General features: G+C 40.6%; 1 protein-coding gene across 2 annotated transcripts in view; it reads left to right on the top strand.

Annotated features, from left to right (window-relative positions):
• LOC143019493 (galactokinase-like) overlaps nucleotides 1-27433 on the top strand; it is a 65177-nt gene extending 37744 nt beyond the window's left edge. For both annotated transcript variants that reach the window (XM_076175137.1, XM_076175136.1), the window contains exons 6-9: nucleotides 22813-22994; nucleotides 24241-24391; nucleotides 24558-24678; nucleotides 25485-27433. In XM_076175137.1, coding sequence (XP_076031252.1) covers nucleotides 22813-22994; nucleotides 24241-24391; nucleotides 24558-24678; nucleotides 25485-25598 — 568 coding nt within the window. In that variant the 3' untranslated portion in view covers nucleotides 25599-27433. The remainder of the gene's footprint in view (nucleotides 1-22812; nucleotides 22995-24240; nucleotides 24392-24557; nucleotides 24679-25484) is intronic.
• Nucleotides 27434-27764: the final 331 nt, after the last annotated feature.

The following is a 27764-nucleotide window of genomic DNA, read 5'->3' as shown; positions in this document are numbered from 1 at the left end:
TAGCGAGATGATGCACGGCCAGCAAAGGGTGTTACAGCGAAGAGATCCCCAACATGTGGTAAGAAAAGGGGAGGAACATCCCCTACCCCTCCCTCTCCTACCCTGAGCATCCCTACCTCAAACAAATATAAGGTGCTTTCATCGGATGCTACTGGTCCTCAAAAAACTAATACATCGACAGCAAATGCATCAAAGAAGACCAGGATTGAGGGCCACAATCCTGGCCATATTAACTCCTCTCAGGGCAATTCAAAGGATGAGAGATCTAGAGGTGGAAAGCCTCCAGCCGGAATTGCTGGGAGGCCTACCATCTCTAGACAAAACACTGATCAGGCAGAAAAGAAAAAGTCTCTTAAAGTTGGAAGTGGAAAGCTCCCTAAATAAAAATGTCCATCATATAATGGAACTGCTGAGGTCTCAACTGTAGCTCTGAACACATCCGAACACTGTTTAGAGACTACAACACCATGATTTTGTGCCTTCAAGAAACAAAACTAGGAGATACAAGTTATAATCCTGGACTCAATTATAACTTTCATAGATCACCCCCTATTATTGAGGAGAGGGCACAGGGTGGCACTGCTTTCATAATTCACAAGTCTATTAGATTTTCTACAATCCAGCTCAATACAGACCTTCAAGCCTGTGCTGTACAGGTTCAGCTCGAGAGAAAGATCACTTTGTGCTCCCTTTATTTAGACCCTAAACTTGAAGACCACCTTTTCGACGGCCTTAGGCGAAATAGACAGCTGGATGTCTCAGATATCCAAGACTTAGTGAACCAGCTTCCTCCACCATTTATTTTAATGGGTGACTTCAATGCCAAGCACACCTTATGGGGTGATCTACACTGTGATAGATGGGGTTATATCATTGAGCAGCTACTTGATGCCAATAATGATTTAGTGCTGCTGAACAATGGCTCTCCCACTCGATATGATATTTTTCATAACACTACCTCAGCCATCAACTTAACTATTAGCACAGCATCCCTCCGATTGGAATACAATTGGGCTGTTGATAGAGATCTGCATGGCAGTGACCACTGGCCAATACTACTTCAATATGTTAAAAGTATCCCATCACCCTGCCTGCCAAAATGGAAGATCAAGAAGGCTGATTGGAAAGAGTTCGCTAAATCATCAGCCATCAATGAATTGCACACCAATTTTCTATCCCCTGTTGCTGCTTATGCCCACCTTTCACAAACCATCATAGATTCTGCGCAACAAACCATCCCCAAAACTGCTGGCATACCCAGGCGCCCTGTAGTCCCTTGGTGGAATAAACAGTGTGAGGTTGCTAGGAAAATTACTAGGACATGCCTTTGTAGATTGATCAGATCACCGTGTGAGGCAAACCGACTTGCTTATTCTAGAGCCCGTGCGAGACAGAAGAAAATATTTAAAGAAGTCAAGCGTGAATCCTGGAAGAAATATGTTTTGGAATTAACCATCGCTACCCGTATGAGTCAGATTTGGAATAAAATCTGTAAATTACAAGGTAAATTTGTACCAACTGCCTTGCCCATTTTAGAATCTAACGGTAGTCAAGTTTGTGATCCAAAGAGGGTTGCTGACATCTTGGGTGCCCACTTCCCTAGTGTTTCAAGTGCAGCTAATTATGCTCCTGAATTTCAAATATATCGTGACTCGCCTTCAAACAATACAGAGTCCTTTAATCTACCTTTCACCTTCGATGAAATGAAACATGCTTTATCAAGCTCAGCCCTCACTTCCCCTGGCGATGATGACATTAGATATGAGATGATTGTCAACCTTCCCCAGTGTTCACAGCTGTTCCTGCTTACGGTATATAATGGTCTGGACCACACACTCTTCACCTGATACCTGGGATCTGTTGGTACTAATCCCCTGTCGTAAGCCAGGGAAAAACCCAGAACTTCCAGGAAGCTATAGACCTATTGCCCTCACTAGCTGTCTTTGTAAACTCTTTGAGAGAATGGTTAATAACAGACTTGTTTGGTATCTAGAATCCAGAGAGTTACTGTCAAACAGGCAGTTTGGATTCCAGAAGAATCGCAGCACATTTGACCCTTTGCAAATACTCTCAAGAGAAATCCAAAATGCCTTTGCTAGAAGACATCAAACCATTGGGGTGTTCTTTGATTTAGAGAAGGCCTATGATACAACCTGGTGGTGTGGCATCTTGAAACAACTAGCATCATGGGGCATTGGAGGCCACATGTTTGTATTTGTACAGAACTTCTTATCAAACCGATGACTAAAAGTCTGAGTTGGATCTGTATTTTCATCATCTTATCTGCAGGAGGAGGGGGTCCCCCAGGGTAGCGTGTTAAGTGTTACACTATTTGCAGTGGCCATTAATAGCCTCATGGACCAAATACCACCAACAGTTCAGGGTACCCTATTTGTTGATGACCATGCTATTTACTGTAGTGCCCCAATGACCCTTGAAGCTGGTAGAAAAATACAAGCTATGATAAATGCAGTCACTAAATGGGCTGACAGGAGAGGTTTCAAGTTCTCACCTCAAAAAACTTATGCTTTAGAGTACGACAGTCCACCAACATTCTGAAAGTTGTCTCACATTATGATTGGGGAGCTGATCGTACTATTTTATTGAGGCTCTATAAAACTCTCTGCCTCAGCAAAATAGATTATGCTTGCCAGATATATGGCTCTGCTGCTAGAACCACCCTTGAAAAATTAGATGTTGTGCACAATTTGGGTTTGAGAATCTGCACGGGTGCCTATTGTACCTCCCCTGTGGACAGCCTATATGTGGACTCAGGTGTACCACCTCTTTCCTTACGCAGAGAGGAGCTGGGACTGCGATATTTGGCCAAATGTTTGACGTCAAAGGATAACTCCAACTTTAAATTTGTTATGAACCCTTATGACGTTTCTCCAAATAGGCCCCGTATCCCTAAGCCACTGGAGGTTCGATTGGAGAAGGAATCTAGAGAGATCGGTCTCTATGACTCTACTGTAGCCAAATTAAGCCTAACAAAGTATCCTTGGTGTAAACCCCCTGTGGAGATTTGCATTCGTATCGGTGGTAAACAACACCACGACCCTCAGGCTGTCAAGGCGCAATTCTTAGAACACTCCTCTAAACACAACACTTCTATCTCTGTCTATACCGATGGCTCTAAGTCTAAGCAAGGTGTAGGCTCTGCTGCAGTTTTTAACGGAAAAATTATTAAACGTAAATTACCCTCTCTTTGCTCAAATTTCACTGCAGAAGCTTATGCAATACTCCTGGCAGTGAAAGAGATCTACTACAGTTGCTCAAATGAGCAAAGTTTCATTATTTATACAGATTCCAACAGTGTTTTAGCTTCTCTTTGGCAACTTTTGCCCACTCAGCCACTGATGCAAGAAGTGCAAGATTGGCTGGTCCTCCTGCACTCACAAAAACGTACCAAGGTGAACTTTTGTTGGGTACCTGGTCACACCGGCATCATGGGGAATGAAACGGCAGATAAAGCTTCAAAGTCGGCAGTAGCTGATCTACTGCCGTCCATATACCCCATGGCAACCTTAAGGAGATTATACACACTCATATACAAAATAAGTGGCAGCATAGATGGAGCACCTTAACTGATAACTTGAAGCTAAAAAAGATCCGTCCCTTTATAAAGAAATGGGAATCATCCAGTTGCCCAAATAGAAGGAACAGCATCATCTTGACCAGATTGCGAATCGAACATACACATCTGACGCACAGTTTTTTAATGACAGGTGACGACGAGCGGCAGGTACCATTCTGTCATACATGTCAGGCTCACATTACTGTACAGCACTTTTTAACGGAAAACGTTCCGTTAAAAAGTAAAGAAAGACTAGTAAAAGAGGTATGGAAGGCAGATGTGGAGGGAGTGAACATGAAGGGACGTCCTAGGATGAGGTGGATGGATGGGGTGAAGGGGGCTTTGGGAAGAGGGGAATGTCTGTTGAGGAAGGACGGGAGAGGACAGAAGACGGGTGAATGGAGAATGGTTGTATATGGATGATGTTGTGATGCATGAGGTGGAATGGGGGGTGAGGTAGTATGTGTGAGCAAATTTTGACGCAGCCCGAAGGGATTTCTCCCCGTCTTCTCCTTTTATGCATGGGGAGACGGAGAGGGGGGGTCGCCGATTTAATGAATTGGCCTTGCTGTGGATGTGCTGTGTCTGGCGACACTGCTTCTGACCCAGGGCAGTGGACAAGGTGCAGGGATGACCCGTCATCCAGGAGGTGCTAAGGTGAGAGGGAGGGTGGAGGGGTGTGGAGTGTATTCAGGGATGGAATGGGTGGGAATGATTTTATGCCTTTTCCTTTTTGGCTACCTCCCTTGTAAGGGGAAAAAAGCCTTGGTATATGTATGTACTTTTTAACGGAGTGCATATGTTTTCAAAATGAGCGATGGGCATGTTCAATCACAGGCAAGTCCATGACAGACTTGCTTGATCATCATCATATCTTGTCGCACCAGAACCGTGTCCATATAAGGGCAGTTTCATTTGCTTCCCTAAGGTCTTGGTCGGAGCAATGGGGACTCAATGGACATTCCCGGAGGACGTGGACCATCGTCTGTACTTCGCCACAGGGACATTGGGGGCTATTGGTGTATCCCCACTTGTGTTTGTTTTCTTTCGTTTTGCCCACCTTGGCTCTTCCTCTGTTTAAGGTAACCCAGTCCTTCCTGGTTAGGTTTGCTCCTGGGGGCAAGGTCTCGTTTGGGCATGGTATGGCCTCGTTATGGCCCAGATTGTCATATTCCTGCCAACATTTTAGTCTATGGGCCACAGCTTGGGTTGGATCCAGTCCCTCCACCGTCATGAAGCTTTGGCGAGACTTCAGTCTCTGTCCAACCTGAAGGTGACCGTATAGTGGATGCCTGGGATCATTTTGTTGTTTATATTTTTCTATCTTGGTCATTATTTCGCGCCGAATGTGGGGAGGTGGAATCCCTGCCAGTCTGTAGATAGTATGTAATGGCGTTGGTTTTAGGGTACCTGTAATTATTCGACACGACCTGTTCAGTTCTGGATCTATTTTGCGTGCATGGCATGACCTGGCCCATACTGGTGCGCAATATTCTGCAGTGGAGTAACACAGTGCCAAAGCTGTTTGTCGCAGGGTGTTTGGATCTGTTCCCCAGCGAGGAAAGGAAAGAACGCTGGCATGAGATCATAACTAATATTGACATGACCCATAATAGCAAGAAAGCTTGGGCAACAATTAAAAAACTCAATTCAGACAAGGCCCCCCAGCCCAGAGTAGCTGCTGTCACACCAAATCAGGTGGCTAATCAAATGCTGCTCAATGGCAAGCCAGCCAATAAAGAGAGGGGCTTGTTAAAGAAAATGAAGCGTGAGATGGGTTGCATCATGCAAGATTGTAAACAAGGCCTTGAACCCTTCACACTAGCTGATTTAGATGCTGCAATGAAACATCTGAAATGTGGTAAGGCCTCTGGAGAGGATGGCATCACTCCAGAGATGATACAACATTTTGGGGAAAATGCCAAGACATGGCTACTGACCTTATTTAACAACTGCGCCATGTCCTACCAAATTCCTAAGATATGGAGAAAAGCCAGAGTAGTGGCCCTTCTTAAACCAGGGAAAGATCCATCATCTCCCAAAAGCTATAGACCAATATCCCTCTTGTGTACCTTATACAAGCTGTATGAAAGAATGATCCTTGCACGCATTGAGGGAACAGTTGATGAACAACTTTCAGCTGATCAAGCAGGCTTTAGACCAGGCCGCTCATGCTGCAGTCAGGTATTGAACCTAACGCAATATATTGAAGATGGATTCGAGAAAAAGAAAATCACTGGCGCTGTCTTTGTAGATCTTACAGCCGCCTACGATACAGTCAATCATAGGGCACTCCTCTTGAAAGTCGCCAAAACACTACAGAATCACACCTTGGTTCACATCATCCAGTCTCTTCTAACAAACCGCCGTTTCTATGTGGAAATGGATGGCAAGAAAAGCAGGTACCGTTTCCAGAAGAACGGACTCCCACAAGGATCTGTGTTGGCTCCAACACTGTTCAACTTGCTTGATGATAACTGTGAAGTAGCCCGTGTGGTCAGATTTTTAAAGCTTATCAAGTTGTATCACCTATTATAATTCACTGTATTTTTCAATTTCATTATTAGTATTATTATTATTATTATTATTATTTTTTTTTTTTTTTTTTTTTTTTTTTTTTTTTTTTTTATGAAATCTAAACTTTTAGCTTTTATCCGCCTTTTAGCTTTCATAGTGCTGAATAGCCCTTGATGCTCCAGTGCTTGGCTTTTGAGCCTAAAACTCATAAACCAAACCAAACTATAAGAATGAAGGAGACTGCAAGAGACCATAAGGCCTACACTAGGCAGCTCTGTATCCATCACCACCTCTCATCCCCATCCATAAAGATGTCTAATCGTTTCTTAAAACAACTGATAGTTTCAGTGCTTACTACATGGTTACTAAGTCTATTCCATTCATCGAACACCCTATTAAAAAAACAATTCTTGCCTGTTTCCTTCTTAAATCTAAATTTGACCAGTTTAAATCCATTACTGCGAGTCCTGCCCTGTTGTTTTAATGTGATGACCTTGTTTGCATCACCCTTATTAAAGCCTTTGATCCACTTGAACACCTCTATTAGATCACCCTGCACTCTGCATCTTTCCAGAGAGTGTAAGTTAAGGTGCCTAAGCCTCTCTTCGCAAGGCAAATTTCTGAGTCCATGTAACATTTTGGTCGTTCTTCTCTGTACTGATTCTAGTGAATTTATGTCCATTCTGTAGGACGGAGACCAAAACTGTACCACATAGTCAAGGATGGGTCTATCACTAGAGTTTGATAATTACCTCTGCACTTCTATTTGTTACTGTCCTAGAAATGAAACCTAATGCTCTGTTAGCTTTATTCCTGGCACTAATGCACTGTTTCCTGGTTTTAAGGTCTGGACTCACTAGAACTCCTAAGTCTCTCTCATGCTCAGTTTTCTCAAAAAGCATTTTATCTAAGCTGTATCTATTTTCGGGGTTGTGTAGCCCTATGTTTAACATGCTACACTTAGAGATATTGAAGTTCATTTGCCATTTCACCAACCATGTGAACAATTTGTTAAGATCATCCTGAAGAGCCTCTGCGTCATCTCCTGACCTAATTTGGCATCCTATTTTAGTGTCGTCTGCAAAGTTACTAAAATCACTATTTATCCCATCATCTAAGTTGTTTATGTACATAATGAACAACAAGGGACCCAAAATCGAGCCCTGGGGGACCCCACTAGCAACATTGCCCCACCTAGATTTTACATCATTTATGGTGACCTGCTGTTTTCTGTTACTAATCCAAGCTCTAATCCATTCTAACACTTTTCCTCCTATGCCATGGGCTTTGATTTTATTTAGTAGTCTCTGGTGTGGCACCTTGTCAAATGCTTTGCTAAAGTCAAGGTAAATAACATCGTAATTATCATTGTTATCTGATGCCTTATATACTTTAGTGTAAAAGGATAGCAGATTAGTCACACATGAGTTACTCTTGGTGAAACCATGCTGTGTATCACGAATTAGATTATGTCTTTCGATGTGTTTTCTGAGTCTATTGATTCTAGCATTTTTCCTATAACTAATGTCAAACTGATTGGCTTGTAGTTGCATTTAGAGGATCTATCTGCCTTCTTAAAAACAGGAACAATGTTTGCCTGCCTCCAAGCAGTAGGCACAAAACCAGTGTCTACAGATTTATTAAATATTTCAGTTAACTGGTCGCAGGTTTCAAATTTACACTCCTTAGGCATACTCGGAAAAATTTTGTCAGGACCTGGGGATTTTGTAGCTTTAAGTCTTTCAATCTGCTTGACAACTACTACTTTACTAATGCTGATATTAGATAGACTACTTTCTTCATCCAAACTGAAAATATGATCACAGGTACTTTATCTAACCTCTCATTAGTAAACACCGATAGAAAATATTTGTTAAACTCTTCACTCATTTTTTCCTCCAATTCTATCATGACATTTTCATAATTTTTGATTGGTCCTATTCTTTCTTTATTTTTTGTTCTATAGAGATGAAAGAAACCCTTTGGGTTGGATCTTGCTTGACTGGCAACCTTAATTTCATAATTATGTTTCGCTGTATGTGTATTCTTTTTAACCAGCTTTGCCATTTCGTTATATCTTGATCTAAGGTGTGTTTCCCCATTTTTTATTTTTACGTAAAGTCCTCTTTTCATTCCGATCTCATGTTTCAATCTGTCCGTCATCCATTTGGGAGTATTACTATTTTTCTGTATTGACTTCAGGGGGATAAATGTATTTTGTGCATTGATAATTAAATCAGATTGCTATACATTTCATCCAAATCGCTGACCTGTCTGTTGAGCCCCGACCCCCAAGTGACCTGGCCCAAGGTATGCATATTATCCTCTGTGACCCAACCTCTGGTCATGTACTGAGACCTGACCGCGCCGATAATGTCCGAAACGTCCGTATGACATTTCATGTTCAATTTCAAATAGGTTTTTATATTGTCAAAGTTTGCTCCTGAAGTCTGGTACTTGGATGTTATTCGTACTTTTTAATTCTTCCCAAATAATATTAAATCTTATTTCTTGATGATCGCTAGAGTCAAGACTATCTCCCACCACTTTTATGTTACTCATTAGGTGCTCATTATTAGTTAAAAGTAAGTCCATAGTATTTTCTCTCCTCATAGGATCAGTAGTCATTTGTTTTAGGAAATTATCCTGCACCACATCTAAGAATTGTTTCGCTTCCTGATCTCATACTAAAGTTTCCCAGTCAATGTTTCTATAATTAAAATTTCCCATGATCACAACGTTTTTGTACTGGGACGCTCTACAAATTTGATGAATCAAAGGGTCTGCTCAGTGCTGAGGTTAGGAGGTCTATACAAGACACCAATAATAGCTTTCTTATTCTTGCCTATAATCTCTACCCAAATAGATTTTGTACAGTCATCTTCCTTAATTGAATTGTTGATAATACAGTTTATTGTATTTTTAACGAAAAGTGCTACTACTCCCCCACTCCTGCCAACCCTATCCTTGTGAAAAAACTTATATCCTTCTATTTCGATTTCTGGAAGGAAATGGTTATCAGCCATGTTAATCCAGGATTCAGCAATAGCTATTATATCAAAATTCTCTACACATGCTTTACCTCGCAGCAAATCAGTTTTGTTAATTATGCTTCTGCTATTTGTATAGTAAACTTTAAGTTTATCTTCCCTCCACCTGCTTTGGTGATTCTTTTCACAGTCCCTCTCAGAGTTGTTTCTATTGCCTAAACTATATTCCGATACTTCCTCCCCTACTCCCTCGTGATCTACCCGAAAAAACCTGTAGGATGACTACTTCTTGCTCAAGGGATTCAGCAAGAAGCCGAAATCCTCTGGGCGACAAGTGGACCCCATCCCTTGTATATAGATGATTCTTACCATAAAAGCAATCCCAGTTGTCGACAAATGCCCATCCATTGGCCTTACAATGTTTTGCCAGCCTGCAATTCATTGCAATAGCCCTGGAATGCCACATGCCTCCAACTCTATACCTCAAAAGGATTCCACATACAACAGGAACACCTCCCTTATTCCTAATCTTGTTTAGCGCATCCCGGAACCACGCAAACAATTCTTCACTCCCTAACTTACCGATATCATTACTCCCAGCACTTAAGCAAATGACAAGGTCCTTTCCTTCCCCTACTAAACTCTCTTCAATCCTATCTCTAACATCTATCCCTGCACTGGGGAAACACACCTGTGTCCTATGTTTCCTATCTTTATCACAGAAAGCCCAGTCTAAGTACCTCACTTGACTGTCTCCTACAACCAAAATCTTACCTGTGGGCAGGGATCCAACGTCTGCCCTTCCCTTCTCTTGAATTTCCTTTGTTTCTTCTTCCTGTAGACCCGCTAGTGTTTGAAATGAGTTCTTGCAATCAAGCGGGGCTGGTGAGGACTTTTTTCGAACTCTCTGCATCTTATTAGTCACCATTTTCCATCCAGGCTCCAAACTAGTTTTGTTTTCATTATTTTGGGCCTTCGAGCAGAGAACTTGATTCTCCTCTTTAAGGCACTTTACAGCATCCTCCAAGGCTTCAGTTCTACTAAGTAGAGATTGTACCTCATCAGTGCTGAACACTGTAACACAACCACTCGCCATATCACTATTTGAAGCAGCTACCCAGTTGACCTGACCTGAGTGACGACTACTCAACTATGGAGTTTCAGGGGAAAAAATCATAGTGGAGAGTTGATGGTGGAGATGTGTCTCTAAAGAGAGTTGATGATAGCAAATACAGTGTTTTGGAAGAAAGTCAAGCATAAATACACATGGGAGAGGGTGGTGGATGGAAGGGTGGCAGATAGAGCGTTAATGAACTATGTAGTGGTGACCAGGAGTATAGTAGGAAGAGCTAAGGATGTACATGTTCTATGGGGAGAGAGTGGGGGAATGTCAGATCATTTTCTGGTCAAAGTTAAGTTGAGAAGTGGAGAAAGAGAAAAAGGGCAGAGGGTAGGGAGGTGCTTAGAGTGAACTGCTTAAATGAGAAAGAAAAGGAGTATAAGAAAAAGCTGAGAGAGGAGTGGAAGGTGGTGAAGGGTAGAGTAGAACTAGGAGTGGAGGAGGAATGGGGATGGTTCAAGGAGGGAGTCATAAGGTGTACAAAGATGGTGTGTGGAACAAGGAGGACGGGAGGAAATAGAAGGAAGGGTAGTGAGTGGTGGTATGGGGAAGCAAAGAACTGTGTGGAAGAGAAGAAGCAAGCTTTCATAGATTGGTAACAGATTAGGAGGAGGGAATCATATGAGAGGTACAAAGTAAAGTGAAGAGAAGTAAAGCATAAGATAAAGGAGGCAAAGAGGAGAGCAGATTTGAAATGGGGTAAGAGTATGACAGAAAATTTTGAAAGTAATAAAAAGATATTTTGGAAAGAAATTAAGAGAGGAAGAGGAAGCGAATCAAGTAGAGAAGAAAAGGTAAAAGATGCAGATGGAGAGTTGATGATGGAAGAAAAAGCAGTGAGAGGAAGGTGGACAGAATATTTTAGGGAGTTGCTAAATGTGAAGGAGGATAGGGAGGGAAAGGTAGTTGCAGTGGGAAGTGCTAAGAAAATGGCAGTGATGAGTGAGGAAAATGGAGGAGAAATACGGAAAGTTGAAGTGAAAGCAGCTGTTAACCTCTTCACTCCGGGGCACATCGCACGTCTGGCAGCATTAGCTGCCCGACGTGCGATGTTGCATCATAATAATCGCATGATAGAAAATAAAGTCGGTGCTCAATTGTTTGTTCTCTTTCACCCGTGTATTTTGATAACCATAGAAAATTGATGAAGCCAGTTTAGAGAGAATGGAAATTACGTTGGTACGACTACAATAAATATAATCAAGATGCCGACGTCAGCATCATAGCGTACCCACTTGCTCCTCATGCCGCCTACGTAGGCGTCACCGTATGGAAGTGGTTAAGATGAGGAGAGCAGGAAAGGCACCTGGGTTGGATGGATGCCATGCAGAATGTCTGAAGAAAGGAGATACAGTTGTGGTGGACTGGCTGGTGAGGTTATTTTATGTTTGTTTAAGAGAGGGTAGAGTGCTGGAGGACTGGAGGAGTGCCTGTATAGTTCCACTTTACAAGGGAAAAGGGGACAAGTGTGAGTGTAGTAGTTTCAGAGGGATCAGCTTGTTAAGTGTAGTTGAGAAGGCTTATGGGAAGGTCTTGATTAAGAGGAACAGAGGGAGTGATTGGTGAGGAACAGTGTGGTTTTAGGACAGGTAGGGGTTTTGTAGATCAGATTTTTGTGGCAAGAGAGATAAGTGAAAAAGCTTTAGGAAAAGATAAGGATTTTTTGGGGGGCTTTTATGGATCTGGAAAAGGTTTATGCCAGGGTAGACAGGAAGGCAATGTGGGAGGTATTGCAGATATATGGGACAGGAGGAAAGCTGTTAAGAGCAGTCAAGAGTTTTTATGAGAGTAGAGCTTGTGTTAGGATTAGAAATGGAGAGAGTGAATGGTTTGAGGTAAAGGTGGAACTTAATCAGGGATGTGTTATGTCGTCCTGGCTGTTCAATCTATACATGGATGGGGTGGTGCGAGAGGTGAATGCAAGGGTAGTGGGTCGGGGGTTGGAGATGGTAAAGGAAAATAGAGAAAAGTGGGAGATAAGCCAGCTGTTGTTTGCTGACGATACTGCACTTCTGGCAGGATCAGAGGAGGGATTGAGGAAGTTAGTGACAGTTTGGGAAGGTGTGCAAAAGAAGGAAGCTGAAGATAAATGCGGGTAAAAGTAAGGTGATGAAATATACAAGGGGAGAGAGTGGCTGCAGACTGGAAGTGAGCATTAAGGGAGAGAGACTGGAGGAAATGGATAGCTTTAGATACTAGGGTGCAAATGTGGCAGGAAAGGGAGGAGTGGAGGTGGAGGTAGAATGTAGATTGAAAGAAGCTTGTAAATACTCTGGTGGATTAAAAAGTGTTTCTTTTTTGGTACATATTTATTAATTCCTTTGTACTTTTCTTTGAATATGTTCCATTTGTCCTCCCTCTTTGTTTCCTCTTTAGAGAATTTAATTTTCTTAGTTGTACAAAATTCCTTTTGTTGTACATAAATCTTCCTTTTCTATATTTATCGTTCCTATCTACATTGTTCTGTTCTTTTAATTCAAACTCTATTAGTATATAGTCACTCTTTCCAATTGGTGTTTTGTACACCATTTTGTTCCTAATATCTGGTTCAGAAGTTGATATTAAGGGGGTACGCGACACCTGGAGGTCATTTTCTAAACTATTTAGAGTAAAGAGCTGAAACTTCTCAGGTAAATAGGTATCCATGTTGCCTACATTTTAGGTGAAACAGAATGATGTATGTACACATGTACGTATACCAGTAGCGACATTTGAATGTGCACAGCACCATAATACGTGGACCAATTTGTTTTATATTTTGGCTATGATTAGTCAGTAGGCACACCTAGGGCCGGTCATTGAGTAATTGAACAATTTCCTTTATACTTTTGCATACAGGCATTTCAATTTTAATGTCCGGCAAAAATCGTGAAAAATAATTTTTTTTTTGTCTTGTTTCCATTATTACTCCGAACTCTTTCATCCTATTCAAAATATTCGAATGATTGGCCCTAGCAGTTACTAAAAGTAATATTCCCTGTAAGTTTCATCTAAATCTGATGTATTTTAGATTTTTTATGATTAAAAAAAAGTAAAAAAAATATCGAACGGAGATATGGCAACTTGAAATATAGATATATCTGTACCTTGCTTATAGTTTCACCAATTTGACTGATTTTTTCATGGCTTAATTCTTATTATATAATGAGTAAGTACAGTAAAAATCATCAACATATTTTAATTATAAGTACTTTAAATACTGAAAAACTAAAGTATAAGTATATCACAGTAGTGACGACGCACAGACGACACCATCATATAATTTGCTTTTTTGCACCTTTGGCGGTTTCTTCATATGAAACCTCACTGCTGGGGGTCTTCAGGGTATCTAAATCATTGGAAAGAGGTTTATTTTCCAGCAGTGGGCACCTTCTCTTTCCTCATCAGATTCCCCTCACCAATCTATGTTGGTAGGGCACCCCCTCCAGCATCATATGATGTCCCTTCTTCTCTCTTCTTCCTGTATAGCCTTGATCTTTTTCCTCTTGCTTTCTTCTTTGGATTTAATCTGCCTCTTTGAATTGTTTAGTCTAATGTTGTCCTTTACCTCTGTCACTGTCACAGAGATGCAGGTGAGGGCGGTGGTGGAGTGAGAGGTGGTGAGGTCTTGGCTAGTCGTCTTTGACTGCTTGCCATCTTTAACCGCTGTTTTTTGTCATTGTGGATGTTCCTTTGTTCTTTTTGCTACCCATGATGACTGTACTAAAGAGTAATATGTACTAGCTAAAGTAATAGATTGCAATGAGAGCTCATGAGACATGCGCACTTTTCCTTTCAGAGCTAGCCGGTAACTGACGCTTAGCTTCGCTCAAAGTTGGCAAAACTTCTCCCTCCACCTTCCTCCCTTCCCCTCCACCATCGTACTGGCCATTGAAGCACTGGGCGAGCGTAAATTCAATAAAATTTCAACGTTATTCGATGCGCCTGAAGGTCCTAAATGGCACGCCTCTGTCTAGTGTGGGTTGCGCCTTTAACTCTGTCCCTTTAAGCCTCACCAAGACCTTTGAATTGCGCGCGGCTGGAAAATTATTTGTCGGGATTTATTTCTAAATGGTATACGAACATTTTGAACACAGTTTTGAAAAATGCCATATCTTGACCAAATTCACCCCCCCCCCCAGGTGTCGCGTACCCCCTTAAGTCTAGTTTCGATGGTTCCTCGTTTCTATATCTAGTATTTTCCTTAACCCATTGCGTTTGGGTGTATTCAATGGTCATATCTAGTAGAATGTTGCTCCAAAGTTCATCTCCCCCTTCAACTATCATTTCTTCCCAAATTATGTCTTTTGCATTGAAATCGCCCATGATTACTATGTTACCACCCTCTTTCAGTAACTCGTTTAGCACATTCATTGTTTCTACCAGTAATTTAGAATGTTCGCTGTCTGACCACGCATGGGTTTTTGGTGGTACATACACTACTACAAATTTTCTGGTTTTCATCTTTTTGTTTGCAATTTTAATCATAATTACTTCTACATTGCCTTGGCCTTTAATAATCTTTGTCACATTTAGACCCTTTTTGGTCAATATCATGACACCTCCTTACTTGTCTGTTCTATTTTTCACCCAGTGGTTGTATTGACCATGTCCCACTATGCTTGTTGATAGCAGTCCTTTCAGTTTTGTCTCTACTATGCCCATGATATCAGGTTTTTCTGTTAGTTTGTTGATTCCAGAGATCATACCATCAATGTTTGTGTATGCCACTTTTATTTTCATATTTTCTTTTCTTTTTTTAAGTTTCCATTTTTTTGATGTACCATTTTTTCATTCTCAAGTCCAGCACTCTCCAAAAAAAAACCTCGTTTTTTTCCTTCTCTGTTCTCTTCTCATTCTGATCATTGGTTTCAGTTCTGAGCACTTTGTCTTTCTCTTTTTTTTACCTCATCACTCATTTCCTTTTGTATCCTTATATGTTTGAATTTCTCACTGTTTGCCAGTTTAACCGTTTTCGATAATACCTCCTCTGCTATCATTTGTGTTCTTAGTTTTATTTTCAGAGGTCTTTGATATTTTTCTTTTGAATATTTGCCTATCTTGTGAATTTCATTGATTTCTTTATCGAGATTCTGACCTTCATCCTGTATTTCTTTCAGAATTTCCCTAGCTAATTCTTTCTCTTCCTTTTCTCTCTGGTATCTATACATATCATGCTTTTCCTGGATACCATGGACCACAATGCACTTACCTTTGTCAACTGTATCTCTCACCCAATTTTCCTTTTCTTTAATTACTTTCATAACTGTTTCTTTTGTATTTTCCTCCATCTGCTTTTGTAATATTTCTCTAAAAGATATTTCTTGATTTTCCTGTTCTTGTTTCCATTGATTTTTTATTTCAATGAGGTCTGTTTCTTTGATTGACTCTGCCACTTTTCCGGTCACTACTTGCAACTGCTCTTTGACCTTTTTCAGTTCATCATTTTTATTTTTATCCTTATTTATTATTCTCGCATTTTCTCTCTTAAGAACCTCAATTTCACTCTTAAGGTCACTTAATTCTTTAATCGTTTGCTCATAACTCTTTTGCAATGTAATCAATTCCCTGTGTACAGCTCGATAATCCAGTTTCAAATCTATGATTTCTTCCATTAAGTCATTTACTTTGCGATTTCTTAGTGCATTTCTATATCTAATTTCTCTATCTATATCTAAACTTTTACCTGCTTCACCTGGGTTTCTTTGAAATCCTGAAAAGATGTTATTTCCCCACCTGGTTTTTTTTCTAGTAGTATCTATTAAACAATGGCGTTTGGGGACAACACCTCTAGGGCTTTCTACTATACATACATCAAGTCCTCTCTTAGTTGGTTCATTTATTATTCTTTCTTCTTTATCATACTCCATTTTGCCAGAACTATACCTAATTCAAGAACTGGAAAAAATTTTACTGGTCACAACGAGCACCAAAGCGTATCCATCCCCAACAGGTTTCCTTCATTATTGGCGATGAAACCGTTAGATAGGTGCGCTCACAACATGGCACTTCCTTTCACTTCGGTGTCTGTGCTTACTCTCTTGAGTAATTTGGCATAGTCAGCAAAAAAGTTCATGTAACAATTCACTCCCTCATTCATATAATTTATATATATGGCAAACATTAAAGGAGCCAATACAGAGCCTTGCAGGATGCCACTCTTCACATCTTCCCAGTTCGAATTTTCGTCTCTAAGTACCACTCTCATTTTTCTCCCATTTAAGAAATCCTTCATCCATTCCAGTAGCTTACCTTGTATTCCCATTATTTCAATTTTTCTCATTATTTTTTATGTGGTACTTTATCAAATGCCTTCTACAAGTCCAAGAAGGCACAATCTGCCCAGCCATCTCTTTCTTGTATTATCTCAATTAATCTCAAGTAAAAGCATATTAAGTTTGTGGTACACAATCTTCCATTTCTAAAGCCAAATTATTTAGGGTTTACTATTTTATTTTCTTCAAAGTGTTTGGTCTATTTGTTTCTGATAACTTTTTCGCATATATTTGCTACTGTGCTTGTCAGGGATACTGGTCTGAAGTTTGTAGGATCTTCTTTGTTTCCTCCTTTATATATTGGTACTATGTTTGCATCTTTCCAATCTTGCGGTACCTTTCCTTCTTTGAGTGAAAAGTCTATTATCTTGTATAATTTGTCTGTCAGTTCATCTATACACTCTTTCAGTATCCAATTTGCAATTCCATCCGGTCCATGCGATTTCCTAACATCTAGGTTTTTTATTTGGTCTCTTATTTCTTTCTGTGTTACCTTTATTTCTTTCATTTTGGGGGATCTTTCTTGTTGTCCATCTTCCCAAATTTGTGAGCTCTCAATTGTAAAAACAGACCTGAAATGTCTGATCATAACTTCTGCCATTTCTGTGTCATCTATATATTCTTTATCTCCTTCACCCAGTTTTACTATTTCATGTTTATCCTTTAATTTATCATTTATATATCTGTAAAAGAGTTTAGGTTGATCCTTACATTTGTCTATAATATCTTTTTCATATTTTTTTTCTTTCCTGCATATATTCACATTTTCGTTCCTAAGTTTTACATATGTTTGCCATTTGGATGTTTTTTTTTGTCTCTTTTCCATTTTTTCCAGGCTTTGTCTCTTCTGTCTTTAGCCTCACTGCACCTTTTGTTATAGCAACACCTTATATAAATCTCTTTTTGCTTCTTCTTTGGTATATATTTATCAATTCCATCCTTGTACTTTTCTTTGAATATGTTCTATTTGTCTTCCATCTTTGTTTCCTCTTTGGAGAATTTATCCCAGTTTGTGTTTTGGAAATTTGTTCTTAGTTTTATGAAATCCATTTTATTGTACATTAATCTTCCTTCTCTATGTTTATTATTCCTTCTTACATCGTTTTGTTCTTTTAATTCAAACTCTATTAGTATATGGTCACTCTTTCCAATTGGTGTTTTATACTCCATTTTGTTCACGATATCCAGTTCAAAAGCTATTATTAAGTCTAGTTTCGACGGTTCCTCATTGTGTCTATATCTAGTATTTTCCTTAACCTATTGCGTTAAGGTTTATTCGATGGTCATATGTAGTAGAATGTTGCTCCAAAGTTCTTCTCCCCCTTTTACTATCATTTCTTCCAATATTATATCCTTTGTATTAAAATCACCCATAATTACCATGTTACCACCCTCTTTCTGTAACTCGTTTAGCACATTCATTGTGTCTTCCAATAATTCAAAATGATTGCTATCAGACCAAACCTGTGTTTTTGGTGGTGCAAATACTGCTACAAATTTTCTGCTTTTGGTGGTGCAAATACTGCTACAAATTTTTTGCTTTTCATCTTTTTGTTTACAATTCTAATCATTATTAATTCTACATTACCTTTACCTTCATTAATCTTTGTCACATTTAGACCCTTTTTGGTCAATATCATGACACCTCCTCCCTGCTTGTCTATTCTATTTTTCACCCAGTGGTTGTGTAGACCTTGTCCCACTATACAGTAGAACCTCTACATGCGAATTTAATTTGTTCCAGGACCTACTTCATATGTTGAAATGGTCATATGTTAAATCAAATATTCCCATAAGAATATACTGTAATTTGTTTAATTCGTCCCACAGTCCAAAAACCTATGATTACTCCTTAATAAATACTGTACTGCAGATAATTACACATAGCAATAAAACAAATGCATTACTGTATATAAGAGAGATGTAAAAAAGATAATTTATAAGGAAATAATCAATAAAAAAGGTTTTTTTATTGTCACTTTACCTTAGAGACAGGCGAACGGAGGTGTAGGCTTGGCGATGCAGGAGACAGTAGGTGTGGGTAGAGAGGTGGTGACTAAGATACGTAATGTAACTTAGGCTACTCTAACTTACACTAGGTGAACTTTAAACTAACTTAGCTTATATATGCGAAACTTCGACGACTTCGTATGTTGGAAATTACTTCGGGTGTAGAGTCAAATATTAGATCGAATTTCACATCGTATGTTGGAAAATTAGTATGTTTAGGCAATCGTAAGTAGAGGTTCTACTGTACTTGTTGATAGAGATCCTTTCATTTTGTCTCCACAATTCCCAAAATGTCAGGTTTCTCTATTTCTAGATAGATCATGCCATCAATATTTGTGTATGCCACTTTTATTTTCATATTTTCATTTTTTTTTTTTTCTTTTTTTAAGTTTCCATTTTTTTTTATTTACCATTTTTTCAGTCTCAAGTCCAGTACTCTCCAAAAAACTCGTTTTTTCCATCTCTGTTCTTTTCTTGTTTCAATCATTGGTTTCAGTTCTGAGAACTTTGTCTTCTTCTTTTTCCTCATCACTCATTTCCTTTTTTATCCATATATGTTTGAATTTCTCGCTGTTTGCCAGTTTAACGGCTTTTGATAATACCTCCTTGGCTATCATTAGTGCTTTGTCTTGCGACACTGCTTCTGACCCAGGGCAGTGGACAGGATGCAGGGATGACCTGTCATCCAGGAGGTGCCAAGATAAGAGGGAGGGAAGAGGGTAGAGGGGAGTGGAGTATGTAGAGGATGGAATGGGTGGGAGTAGTTCCTATGCCTTTTTCTTTGGCTACTTACCATGTAAGGGGGGAAAAGCCTTTGGTATATGTATGTATAAGGGAGGTAGTCAAAAACAAAGGCATAAAAACCCCTCCCACCCATTCCATCCCTATCACACTCCCCTCCACCCTCTTCCCTTCCTCTTATCTTTACACCTCCTGGATGACAGGTCATCCCTGCATCTTGTCCACTGTCCTGGGTCAGAAGCAGTGTCGCAAGACACTGCACATCCACAGTAAGGCTGCTTCATTAACCTCTTCACTCCGGGGCACATCGCACGTCTGGCAGCATTAGCTGCCCGACGTGCGATGTTGCGTCATAATAATCGCATTATAAAAAATAAAGTCGGTGCTCAATCGTTCGTTCTCTTTCACCCGTGAATTTTGATAACCATAGAAAATATGATGAAGCCAGTTTAGAGAGAATGGAGGTTACGTAGGTATGACTACAATAGATATAATCAAGACGCCGACATCAGCATCATAGCGTACCCACTTGCTCCTCATGACGCCTATGTAGGCGTCACCGTATGGAAGTGGTTAAATCAGCAACCCCCCTGTCCGTCCCCTCATGTAGAAAAGGAGAAGACGGGAAGAAATCCTTTTGGGCTGCATCAAATTCTTCTCATACATACTCCCTCACCCCCCATCCCCACCCATTCCACCCATGCATCACAGCATCATCCATATACAACCATTTTCCATTCACCTGTCTTCTGTCCTCTCCCGTCCTTCCTCAACAGACATTTCCCTCTTTCCCAAAGCCCATTTTACTCCATCCATCCATCTCATCCTAGGCCATCCCCTCATGTTCACTACTTCCACACCTCTTTTACTAGTCCTTCTTCACTCATTCTTTCCATGTCTCCAAACCATCCCCAATACTCCTTCATCAACTCTATCTCTCAACTTCCTTTCCACCTCTGTTCTCCTCCTCACCTCCTCATTTCTCACTCTATCCAGCCTAGTAACTCCTATCATACTTCTCAGACACCTCATCTCAAACACATTCAAACTCCTCTCTTCCTCTCTTATGTTCCATGTTTCTGCACCATACAGTGCTGTTGGCACAATCACTCCTTCATACAGTCTCCTCTTAGCATCCATTCCCAAATGTCTAACATACTACCTATCTCTTCCGTTTTACTCTCATCTGTACCACATCCACGCACATTAAAAGACCCAAACCTTAGGGTGCTGGTCCGAGAACTTCCAGACCCTCTTATGCCTTTGCTTTTACTTTTAGGAATGTGCCCTGTGGGGCTACAAGGAGAAGGATGCCTAGTCCCAATCCCCGTCCCTTTCTTCTCGCCTCTTACGATCCAAGTGGGAATACTTGGTGGCAGTATTCTTTTCCCCCACCACAGGGAATTCTCCCACCACAGAAAAAGAATACTCAGAGAAATGGTACAGGACAGCAACAAGGGGTTGGGGGACAGCATAACGGAGGGACAGTCATAGTATCTAAAACTATCCACTTTCTCCAGTCTCTCTCCCTTAATACTCACTTCCAGTCTGCTGCCACTTTCACCCCTTGTACATCTCATCCCCTTCCTTCTTTCACATACTTTCCCAAACTCTATCACTAACTTCCTTAGTCCCTCCTCTGATCCTGCTACAAGTGCAGTGTCGTCCGCAAACATCAGCTGACTTATCTCCCACTTTTCTCCATTTTCTTTAACCATCTCCAATCCCTGACACCACCACCCTTGCATTTACCTCTCGTACCACCCCATCCATATATAAATTGAACAACAAGGGTGACATAACACATCCCTGACAAAGTCCCACCATTATCTCAAACCACTCACTCTCTCCATTTCTAATCCTGACACACGCTCTACTACTCTCATAAACCCACACTGTTCCTCATCAATTACTCCCTCTGTTCCTCTCTTAATCCTCTCAATCAAGACCTTTCCATAAGCCTTCCCAACTACACTCAACAAGCTAATCCCTCTGAAACTACTACACTCACATGTGTCCCCTTTTCCCTTGTAAAGTGGAACTGTACAGACACTCCTCCAGTCCTCAGGCACTATACCCTCTCTTAACCCATTCAACTCCGATGACAAGATGTCTTGTCATTTGGTCAAATAAAACAAAAAATCATAAAACACCAAAATGTTTGATCAAACACCAGAAAAATATGACGTCAATCCTCGCTTCGCTCGCAGCGAAGCGAGGATTGACGTCATATTTTTCTGGTGTTTGATCAAACATTTTGGTGTTTTATGATTTTTTGTTTTATTTGACCAAATGACAAGACATCTTGTCATCGGAGTTGAATGGGTTAAACAACATCCATCCAACCCAGGTGCCTTACCTACCCTCATCATCTTAACCCCTTCCATACGGTGCCGCACACGTAGGCGTCATGGGGAGCGAGTGTATTCGCGAGGCTGCCATATCGGCGTCTTGATTATATTTATTGTAGTCGCCCCTCCATAATGACATTCTTTCTAATTCTTTTGTAATCGCATTTTCTATGGTTATCAAAATTCACGGGTGAAGAGAGAACGATCAATATAAGCGGTGACTATATTTTATGATGCGAGTATTATTACGACACGTCGTACGGCTGGCATTGGCTGCTGCCACCGAGATCTAAGTCCATGACGCCTACGTGTGCGGCACCGTATGGAAGGGGTTAACAACTGCCTTCACTTCATCCTTCCTTATTTCTCCTCCGTATTCCTCATTCATCACAGTCATTTTCTTAGCACTTCCCATTGCAACTACCTTTCCCTCCCTATCCTCCTTCACATTTAGCAACTCCCTAAAATACTCTGCCCATCTTCCTCTCACTGGCTTCTCTTCCATTATTATCTCTCCATCTGCACCTTTTACCTTTTCTTCTCTACTTGATTCGCCTCCTCTTCCTCTCTTAATTTCTTTCCAAAACATCTTTTTATTACTTTCAAAATTTTCTGTCATACTCTTACCCCATTTCAAATCTGCTCTCCCCTTTGCCTCCTTTATCTTATGCTTTACTTCTCTTCTCTTGTCTTTGTACCTCTTATATGATTCCCTTGTTCTATTTTGTAACCAATCTGTGAAAGCTTTCTTCTTTTTTTCTACAACCTTCTTTGCTTCCTCGTTCCACCACTCCCTACCCTTCCTTCTATTTCCTCCCGTCCTTGTTCCACACACCATCTTTGCACACCTTTTGAACCATCCCCATTCCTCCTCCACTCCTAGTTCTACTCTATCCTTCACCTTCTCCCACTCCTCTCACAGTTTCTTGTACTTCTCCTTTTCTTTCTCGTTTAAGCAGTTCACTCTAAGCACCTCCCTACCTGTTGTCCTTTTCCTCTTTCTCCATCTATCCTCCACTCTCAGCTTACCTTCCACCAGAAAATTATCTGATATTCCCCCACTCTCTCCCCTTAGAACATGTACATCCTTAACTCTTCCTATTATACTCCTATCTACCACTACATAGTCCATTAATGCTCTCGGTACCACCCTTCCGTCCACCACCCTTTCCCATGTGTACTTATGCTTGACTTTCTTCCTAAACACTGTATTTGCTATGTGTACATATATATTTTCACATTTTTATTCTAGGACACTGGAATCCAAATGTGTTGCTCTTGATGATCCAGATATTGTGATACTAATTACAAACTCCAATGTACGCCACACACTTAGAGGTTCTGAGTATCCATTGCGTCGAATTCACTGTCAGAAAGCAGCTGTCATGTTGGGCATGAAAAGCCTCCGGGATGCAGCAATTGAAGATCTAGAAAGTAAGATTTTTGGAAAAATTGTGCAAATGGTGATTTCCAGTTTTGGGGCCACAGATCAATTTAGATAATCTGCCATTTGACAGGTGAGGATATTGAACTAGCAGAAATGTGCATGGGTAAAGGAAAGATGGGACATTTACCAAAGGGCAATAATTATTTTATTATGAATAGTTTTTATTTCTAATAAGAATATTTCTCCCTGTCTTCTCTTTTTCTGCATGAGAGGACAAAAAGGGGGTTGGCAATTAAGTGAAGCAGCCATCATCTCCATATGCTGTGTCTTGCTGCATTGCTTCTGACCCAGGGCAGTGGACGGGATACAGGAATGACCCGTCAACCCTGAGGAGCTAAGATGAGAGGGAGGAAAGGGTGGTGGATGGGAGTGGGTATTTGCCTTTTGAATTGGCCTTTCCCCCTGTAAGGGAGGAAAAAAGCCCTTGGTATATAGATAGATAATTCACCTTTCAAGTAAGAATAATCTGACATGTGGTGATAATTATGTATATCTATCTATATGCTAAAGGCTTCTTCCCCCTTAACCCCATTCGTATGAGGACACCAATGTTGGTGTCCTGAGGCACAAGTAGGTAGAGGAGGACGCCAGCATTGGCATCCTGATTATATTTATTTTGTAGTTGTAGCTGAGTGACCCCCGTATTCTGTGAATAGGCTTGATCGTGTTTTCTGTGGTTATCCATGTTCAGGGTGAAAGAGAATGAGAGAAAGCTCTGACTTTATATCTCATAACATGCATATTGTGGTGCATCAATGAATTATCATACACTAGGCACCTTGTGTGCAAATAGACTCATACAGAAGAGGTTAAAAGGAGGTAGCCAAGTTGGGCATGAACCCAGTCCCATCCATCACCTTTGTTTCCCTTCTTGTCTTAGCTCCTTGTCTCCTCCCCACTGTCTGGGTCAGAAGCAATGCAGCAAGAGTCAGTACATCCACAGCAAGGCTGATGATAAGAATGATGTAGGGGGTATAAAAGATTGAGAGCCACAAGACTAAGGCAATGATGTGTTACATAAGAGGGGGTGAAGTAACGTGGCAGAATTATTTCAAAATAGGAAGGAGTTAAGGGATTTCTCTCATCCATGCAAAGCTACCTTGTATTATGGGAAATGACATAGAAGTTGGAAAATGAAGTACACATGTTATATTTCACTAACAAGAATCTTCTATATACCAATAATAGATAAAAGATTCTGAACTAACTGAAATTTTAACTGATGTTTAACAGAGTACAAAGACTGCATGAGTGACACGATGTATCGCCACGCTCGACATGTCATCACAGAGATAAAACGAACTCAGGATTGTGAAGTTGCCTTGGTGAATAAGGACTACCAGAACTTTGGAAGGATGATTACAGAATGCCACTATTCGCTCAAGTCTGTTCAAGGAAAAATTCTCAATCAGTTTGCTAATAAGAAAATGGAAATTTTTCATAAAAATTTCAAAATATGTGAAGCAAATGTTTTGTTTTTATTTAGTGACTATATTGTAATAATCTTCATCACCAAAGAGGACATTAAAATAATTTTTGTTGTTCTGCAGGAATGATTTTGAAGTGTCGTGTCCAGAGTTGGATGAACTGGTAGCATTGGCCGTGGAGGTTCCTGGTGTCTTTGGTTCACGGTTAACTGGAGGGGGTTTTGGAGGATGTACAATAACTGTGGTTGGTATCAAATTCCTTTTGAGCAGTTGTATATTAGCACTACCTATACAGAAATGGTACATACTATCCCCCCCCCCTCTATTATTGCACCTTTGCATGGTTTGAATGAGGAGTGTAAGGAGAGATGAGTGTGATAAGAGTAACAGGGGTGAGGCAACTGATTCTCTCCCATGCCTGGCCAACACTTTATATGTAAAAGCTATCCATCAATCCATGCTGCTGTGCCAGAGGCTGCACTGCTATGACCGTGGACAGCTAGAGAAGGAAGATGCCTTCACAAGGAAAGATCTTACTCAAATGAGCCATACAAAAATCTTACAAATGAACACATCATATCCCCACCTCCCCAAGGAGGTGCAGGTGTCTGGTCTCTGGACTGGGCCATAGGTAAAAGTTAATTGGAGAGAAACAAGTTTTGACACAGCCCCTCCTATATACACAACATGTATGCATGCATGCATGCACACACACAACACAGCCATGCACACTAATACACCATACATGATGCTTAGGTTAGAAGCAATGCAGCAAGACAAAGTACCTCCACATCAAGGCCCAATAGCTGAAGCTGGTTTACCCCAAATGCCAACATATCCCCCTTATCCATTTAAGATATTATAGAGTAGACAAAAGGAAAGCTCTTCATGCTGCATCAATTTCTTCTCCATTCACAACCACACTTTCCTCTCTATTTTTCTCCCATGGTAAGTCAGGGCATAAGAGGGTCTGGGCCAAGGACTAAAACCAGAACCTTTAGTACTTGGGTCATTGAATGAATAATTATAACTCATTATTTCCAATGGCAGGTGAAACAAGACAGTGTGGATGCCGTCATGAGTCACATCAAGGAGAAGTACAGAGGCACTCCCACCTTCTATGTGTGCCAGCCTTCAGAAGGAGCAAGAATCCTGCAGTTATAGTGGGAAGGTAGAAGTGCATCCTTACACTTCACAAGCTACATCACCCCAGTTTCATCTCTAACTCCTATGTGATAATCATGCAATACGAGTGACAAGTACTTGACCTGAGAGTAGAGTGGAGCACAAACCTTGATCAGATGGCTATGCAACATTCCATCGAAGTTAGTTAGTTTTTTTAAGTCCATGAAAAACAATAAATTGTTGTACAAATGCAGATTAACTTGTTTTTCATAGGCAAAGATCCTGTTCTGTTAATGATGCAATGTGATTGCACAAGTTTTATATTGTTTTATGGTGTGTGTGTGTGTGTGTTACTGGTTTCCTGGAGGCCATGCTCAATGGACTGATTGGTATCTTGAAGGAGAAAAATCATTCCCAAAACAAGAATTGCACTTGCATGCTTATGAAGTCACCACCCTGCATAGAAATAGTGCTAACACAGCATTGGTCTGGCAAGAGACTCCAATTGATACCCCAGGTGTAGCTGCCACACAGAAGACAAGAATTACATAATTTTACCTTCCCAGACAACAGCACAAAATCTCATTGAGTGACTTTTGGGATGAAGTGGCCACATGACCTTCAGCATACAAATCTCTTGGTGAAGAGATGTTGTTGCTGTCTGGAAGGGGTGAGTGTAAAGCAGTATAATATAAGGTGTTCTGTCTTTTGTATGATGGATGCACCTGGGCCATTTAGTCTCTTTCAAGGCCTGCATTGGTACTGTTAATGCAGAGTGGTGGCCTGAACATAAGATTCCAGTTGGGTTGATTTTTTCATAATTTTTATGCTGAAAATGTACAAATGTAATTAAAGCCACTATTTTTGAAAACATATAATACAGTTAAACGTCGACTTACGATGGCCGCGACTTACGATTGTTCGACTTTACAATGACGACGACGACGATATGATAATTTAACCCCTTCCATACGGTGCCGCACACGTAGGCGTCATGAGGAGCAAGTGGATTCGCGACGCTGCCATATCGGCGTCTTGATTATATTTATTGTAGTCGCCCCTGTGTTTTTACATTCTCTCAAATGTGCCTTGAATCCCATTCTCTGTGGTTTTCAAAATTCGCGGGTGAAAGAGAGAACGATCGATATAAGCGGTGACTATATTTTATGATGCGAGTATTATTACGTCACGTCGTATGGCTGGCATTGGCTGCTGCCCGCGAGATTTAAGTTCCGTACTGAAAATACATATTATAGTGTTTGAATATGGTAAAAAGGATAAAAATAATTAAATAAACTACTGTACATGTTTAATAGGCTATATTCAGTATCTCTGGTGGTTAATATACAGGTAGGCTAGGTACAGTGACCACGGAACAGTGATACACAAATTGGGGATCGACTTACGATGAAATCGTCTTACGATGGCTCTATCGAAACCTAATGCCATCGTAAGTCGACGTTTACCTGTACATACATATACCAAAGGCTTTTTCCCCCTTACAAGGGAGGTAGCAAAAAAACAGACCTTGAAAACCACTCCTATTCATTTCATCCCCAACATACTCCCCTCCCCTCCACCCTCCTCCCTCTTATCTTGGCACCTCCTGGATGACGGGTCATCCCTGCATCTTGCCGACTGCCCTGGGTCAGAAGCAGTGTCAAAAGACACAGCACTATCACTATAATACTATGTAATATATGGTCCTCCCTTATAAGTGTGAAGAAGTCATTGCACATATGTATAATCATAAAATGCAATACAGTATTACATGTATACCCAACATTCTTTTCACAGATAGAAGATCATGTGACAATTATTAAATTTGCCTGTTTGAGAAAATGTGTGCTACTAAAAAAGTATATCTGAATGAAGAACTTTGTGTTATTTCTTCCTATACAAGTGATCAGAGGGAGGGATTAAGAAAGTGACAGAGTTTGGGAAGGTATGTGATAGGAGAAAGTTTAAGATAAATGTGGATAAAAGTAAGGTGATGAGATGTACAAGGGGTGAAAGTGGCAGCAAATTGGAAGTGAGTATTAAGGGGGAGAGACTGGAGGAAGTGGACAGCTTTAGATACCTGGAAGCAAATGTTGCTGGAAAGGGAGGAGTGGAGGAAGAATGTAGATTGAAAGAAGCAAGTAAATGCCTTGGGGGATTAAAAAGTGTAATGATAAATAGACATTTGGGAATGGATGTTACGGG

Source organism: Oratosquilla oratoria, chromosome 37 (assembly GCF_046742065.1).
Source record: "Oratosquilla oratoria isolate Oo_2021 chromosome 37, ASM4674206v1, whole genome shotgun sequence".
Classification (NCBI taxonomy): Eukaryota; Metazoa; Arthropoda; class Malacostraca; order Stomatopoda; family Squillidae; genus Oratosquilla; species Oratosquilla oratoria.
Note: the sequence above shows the minus strand (reverse complement) of the source record. Positions and strands in the feature narration are given on the sequence as shown.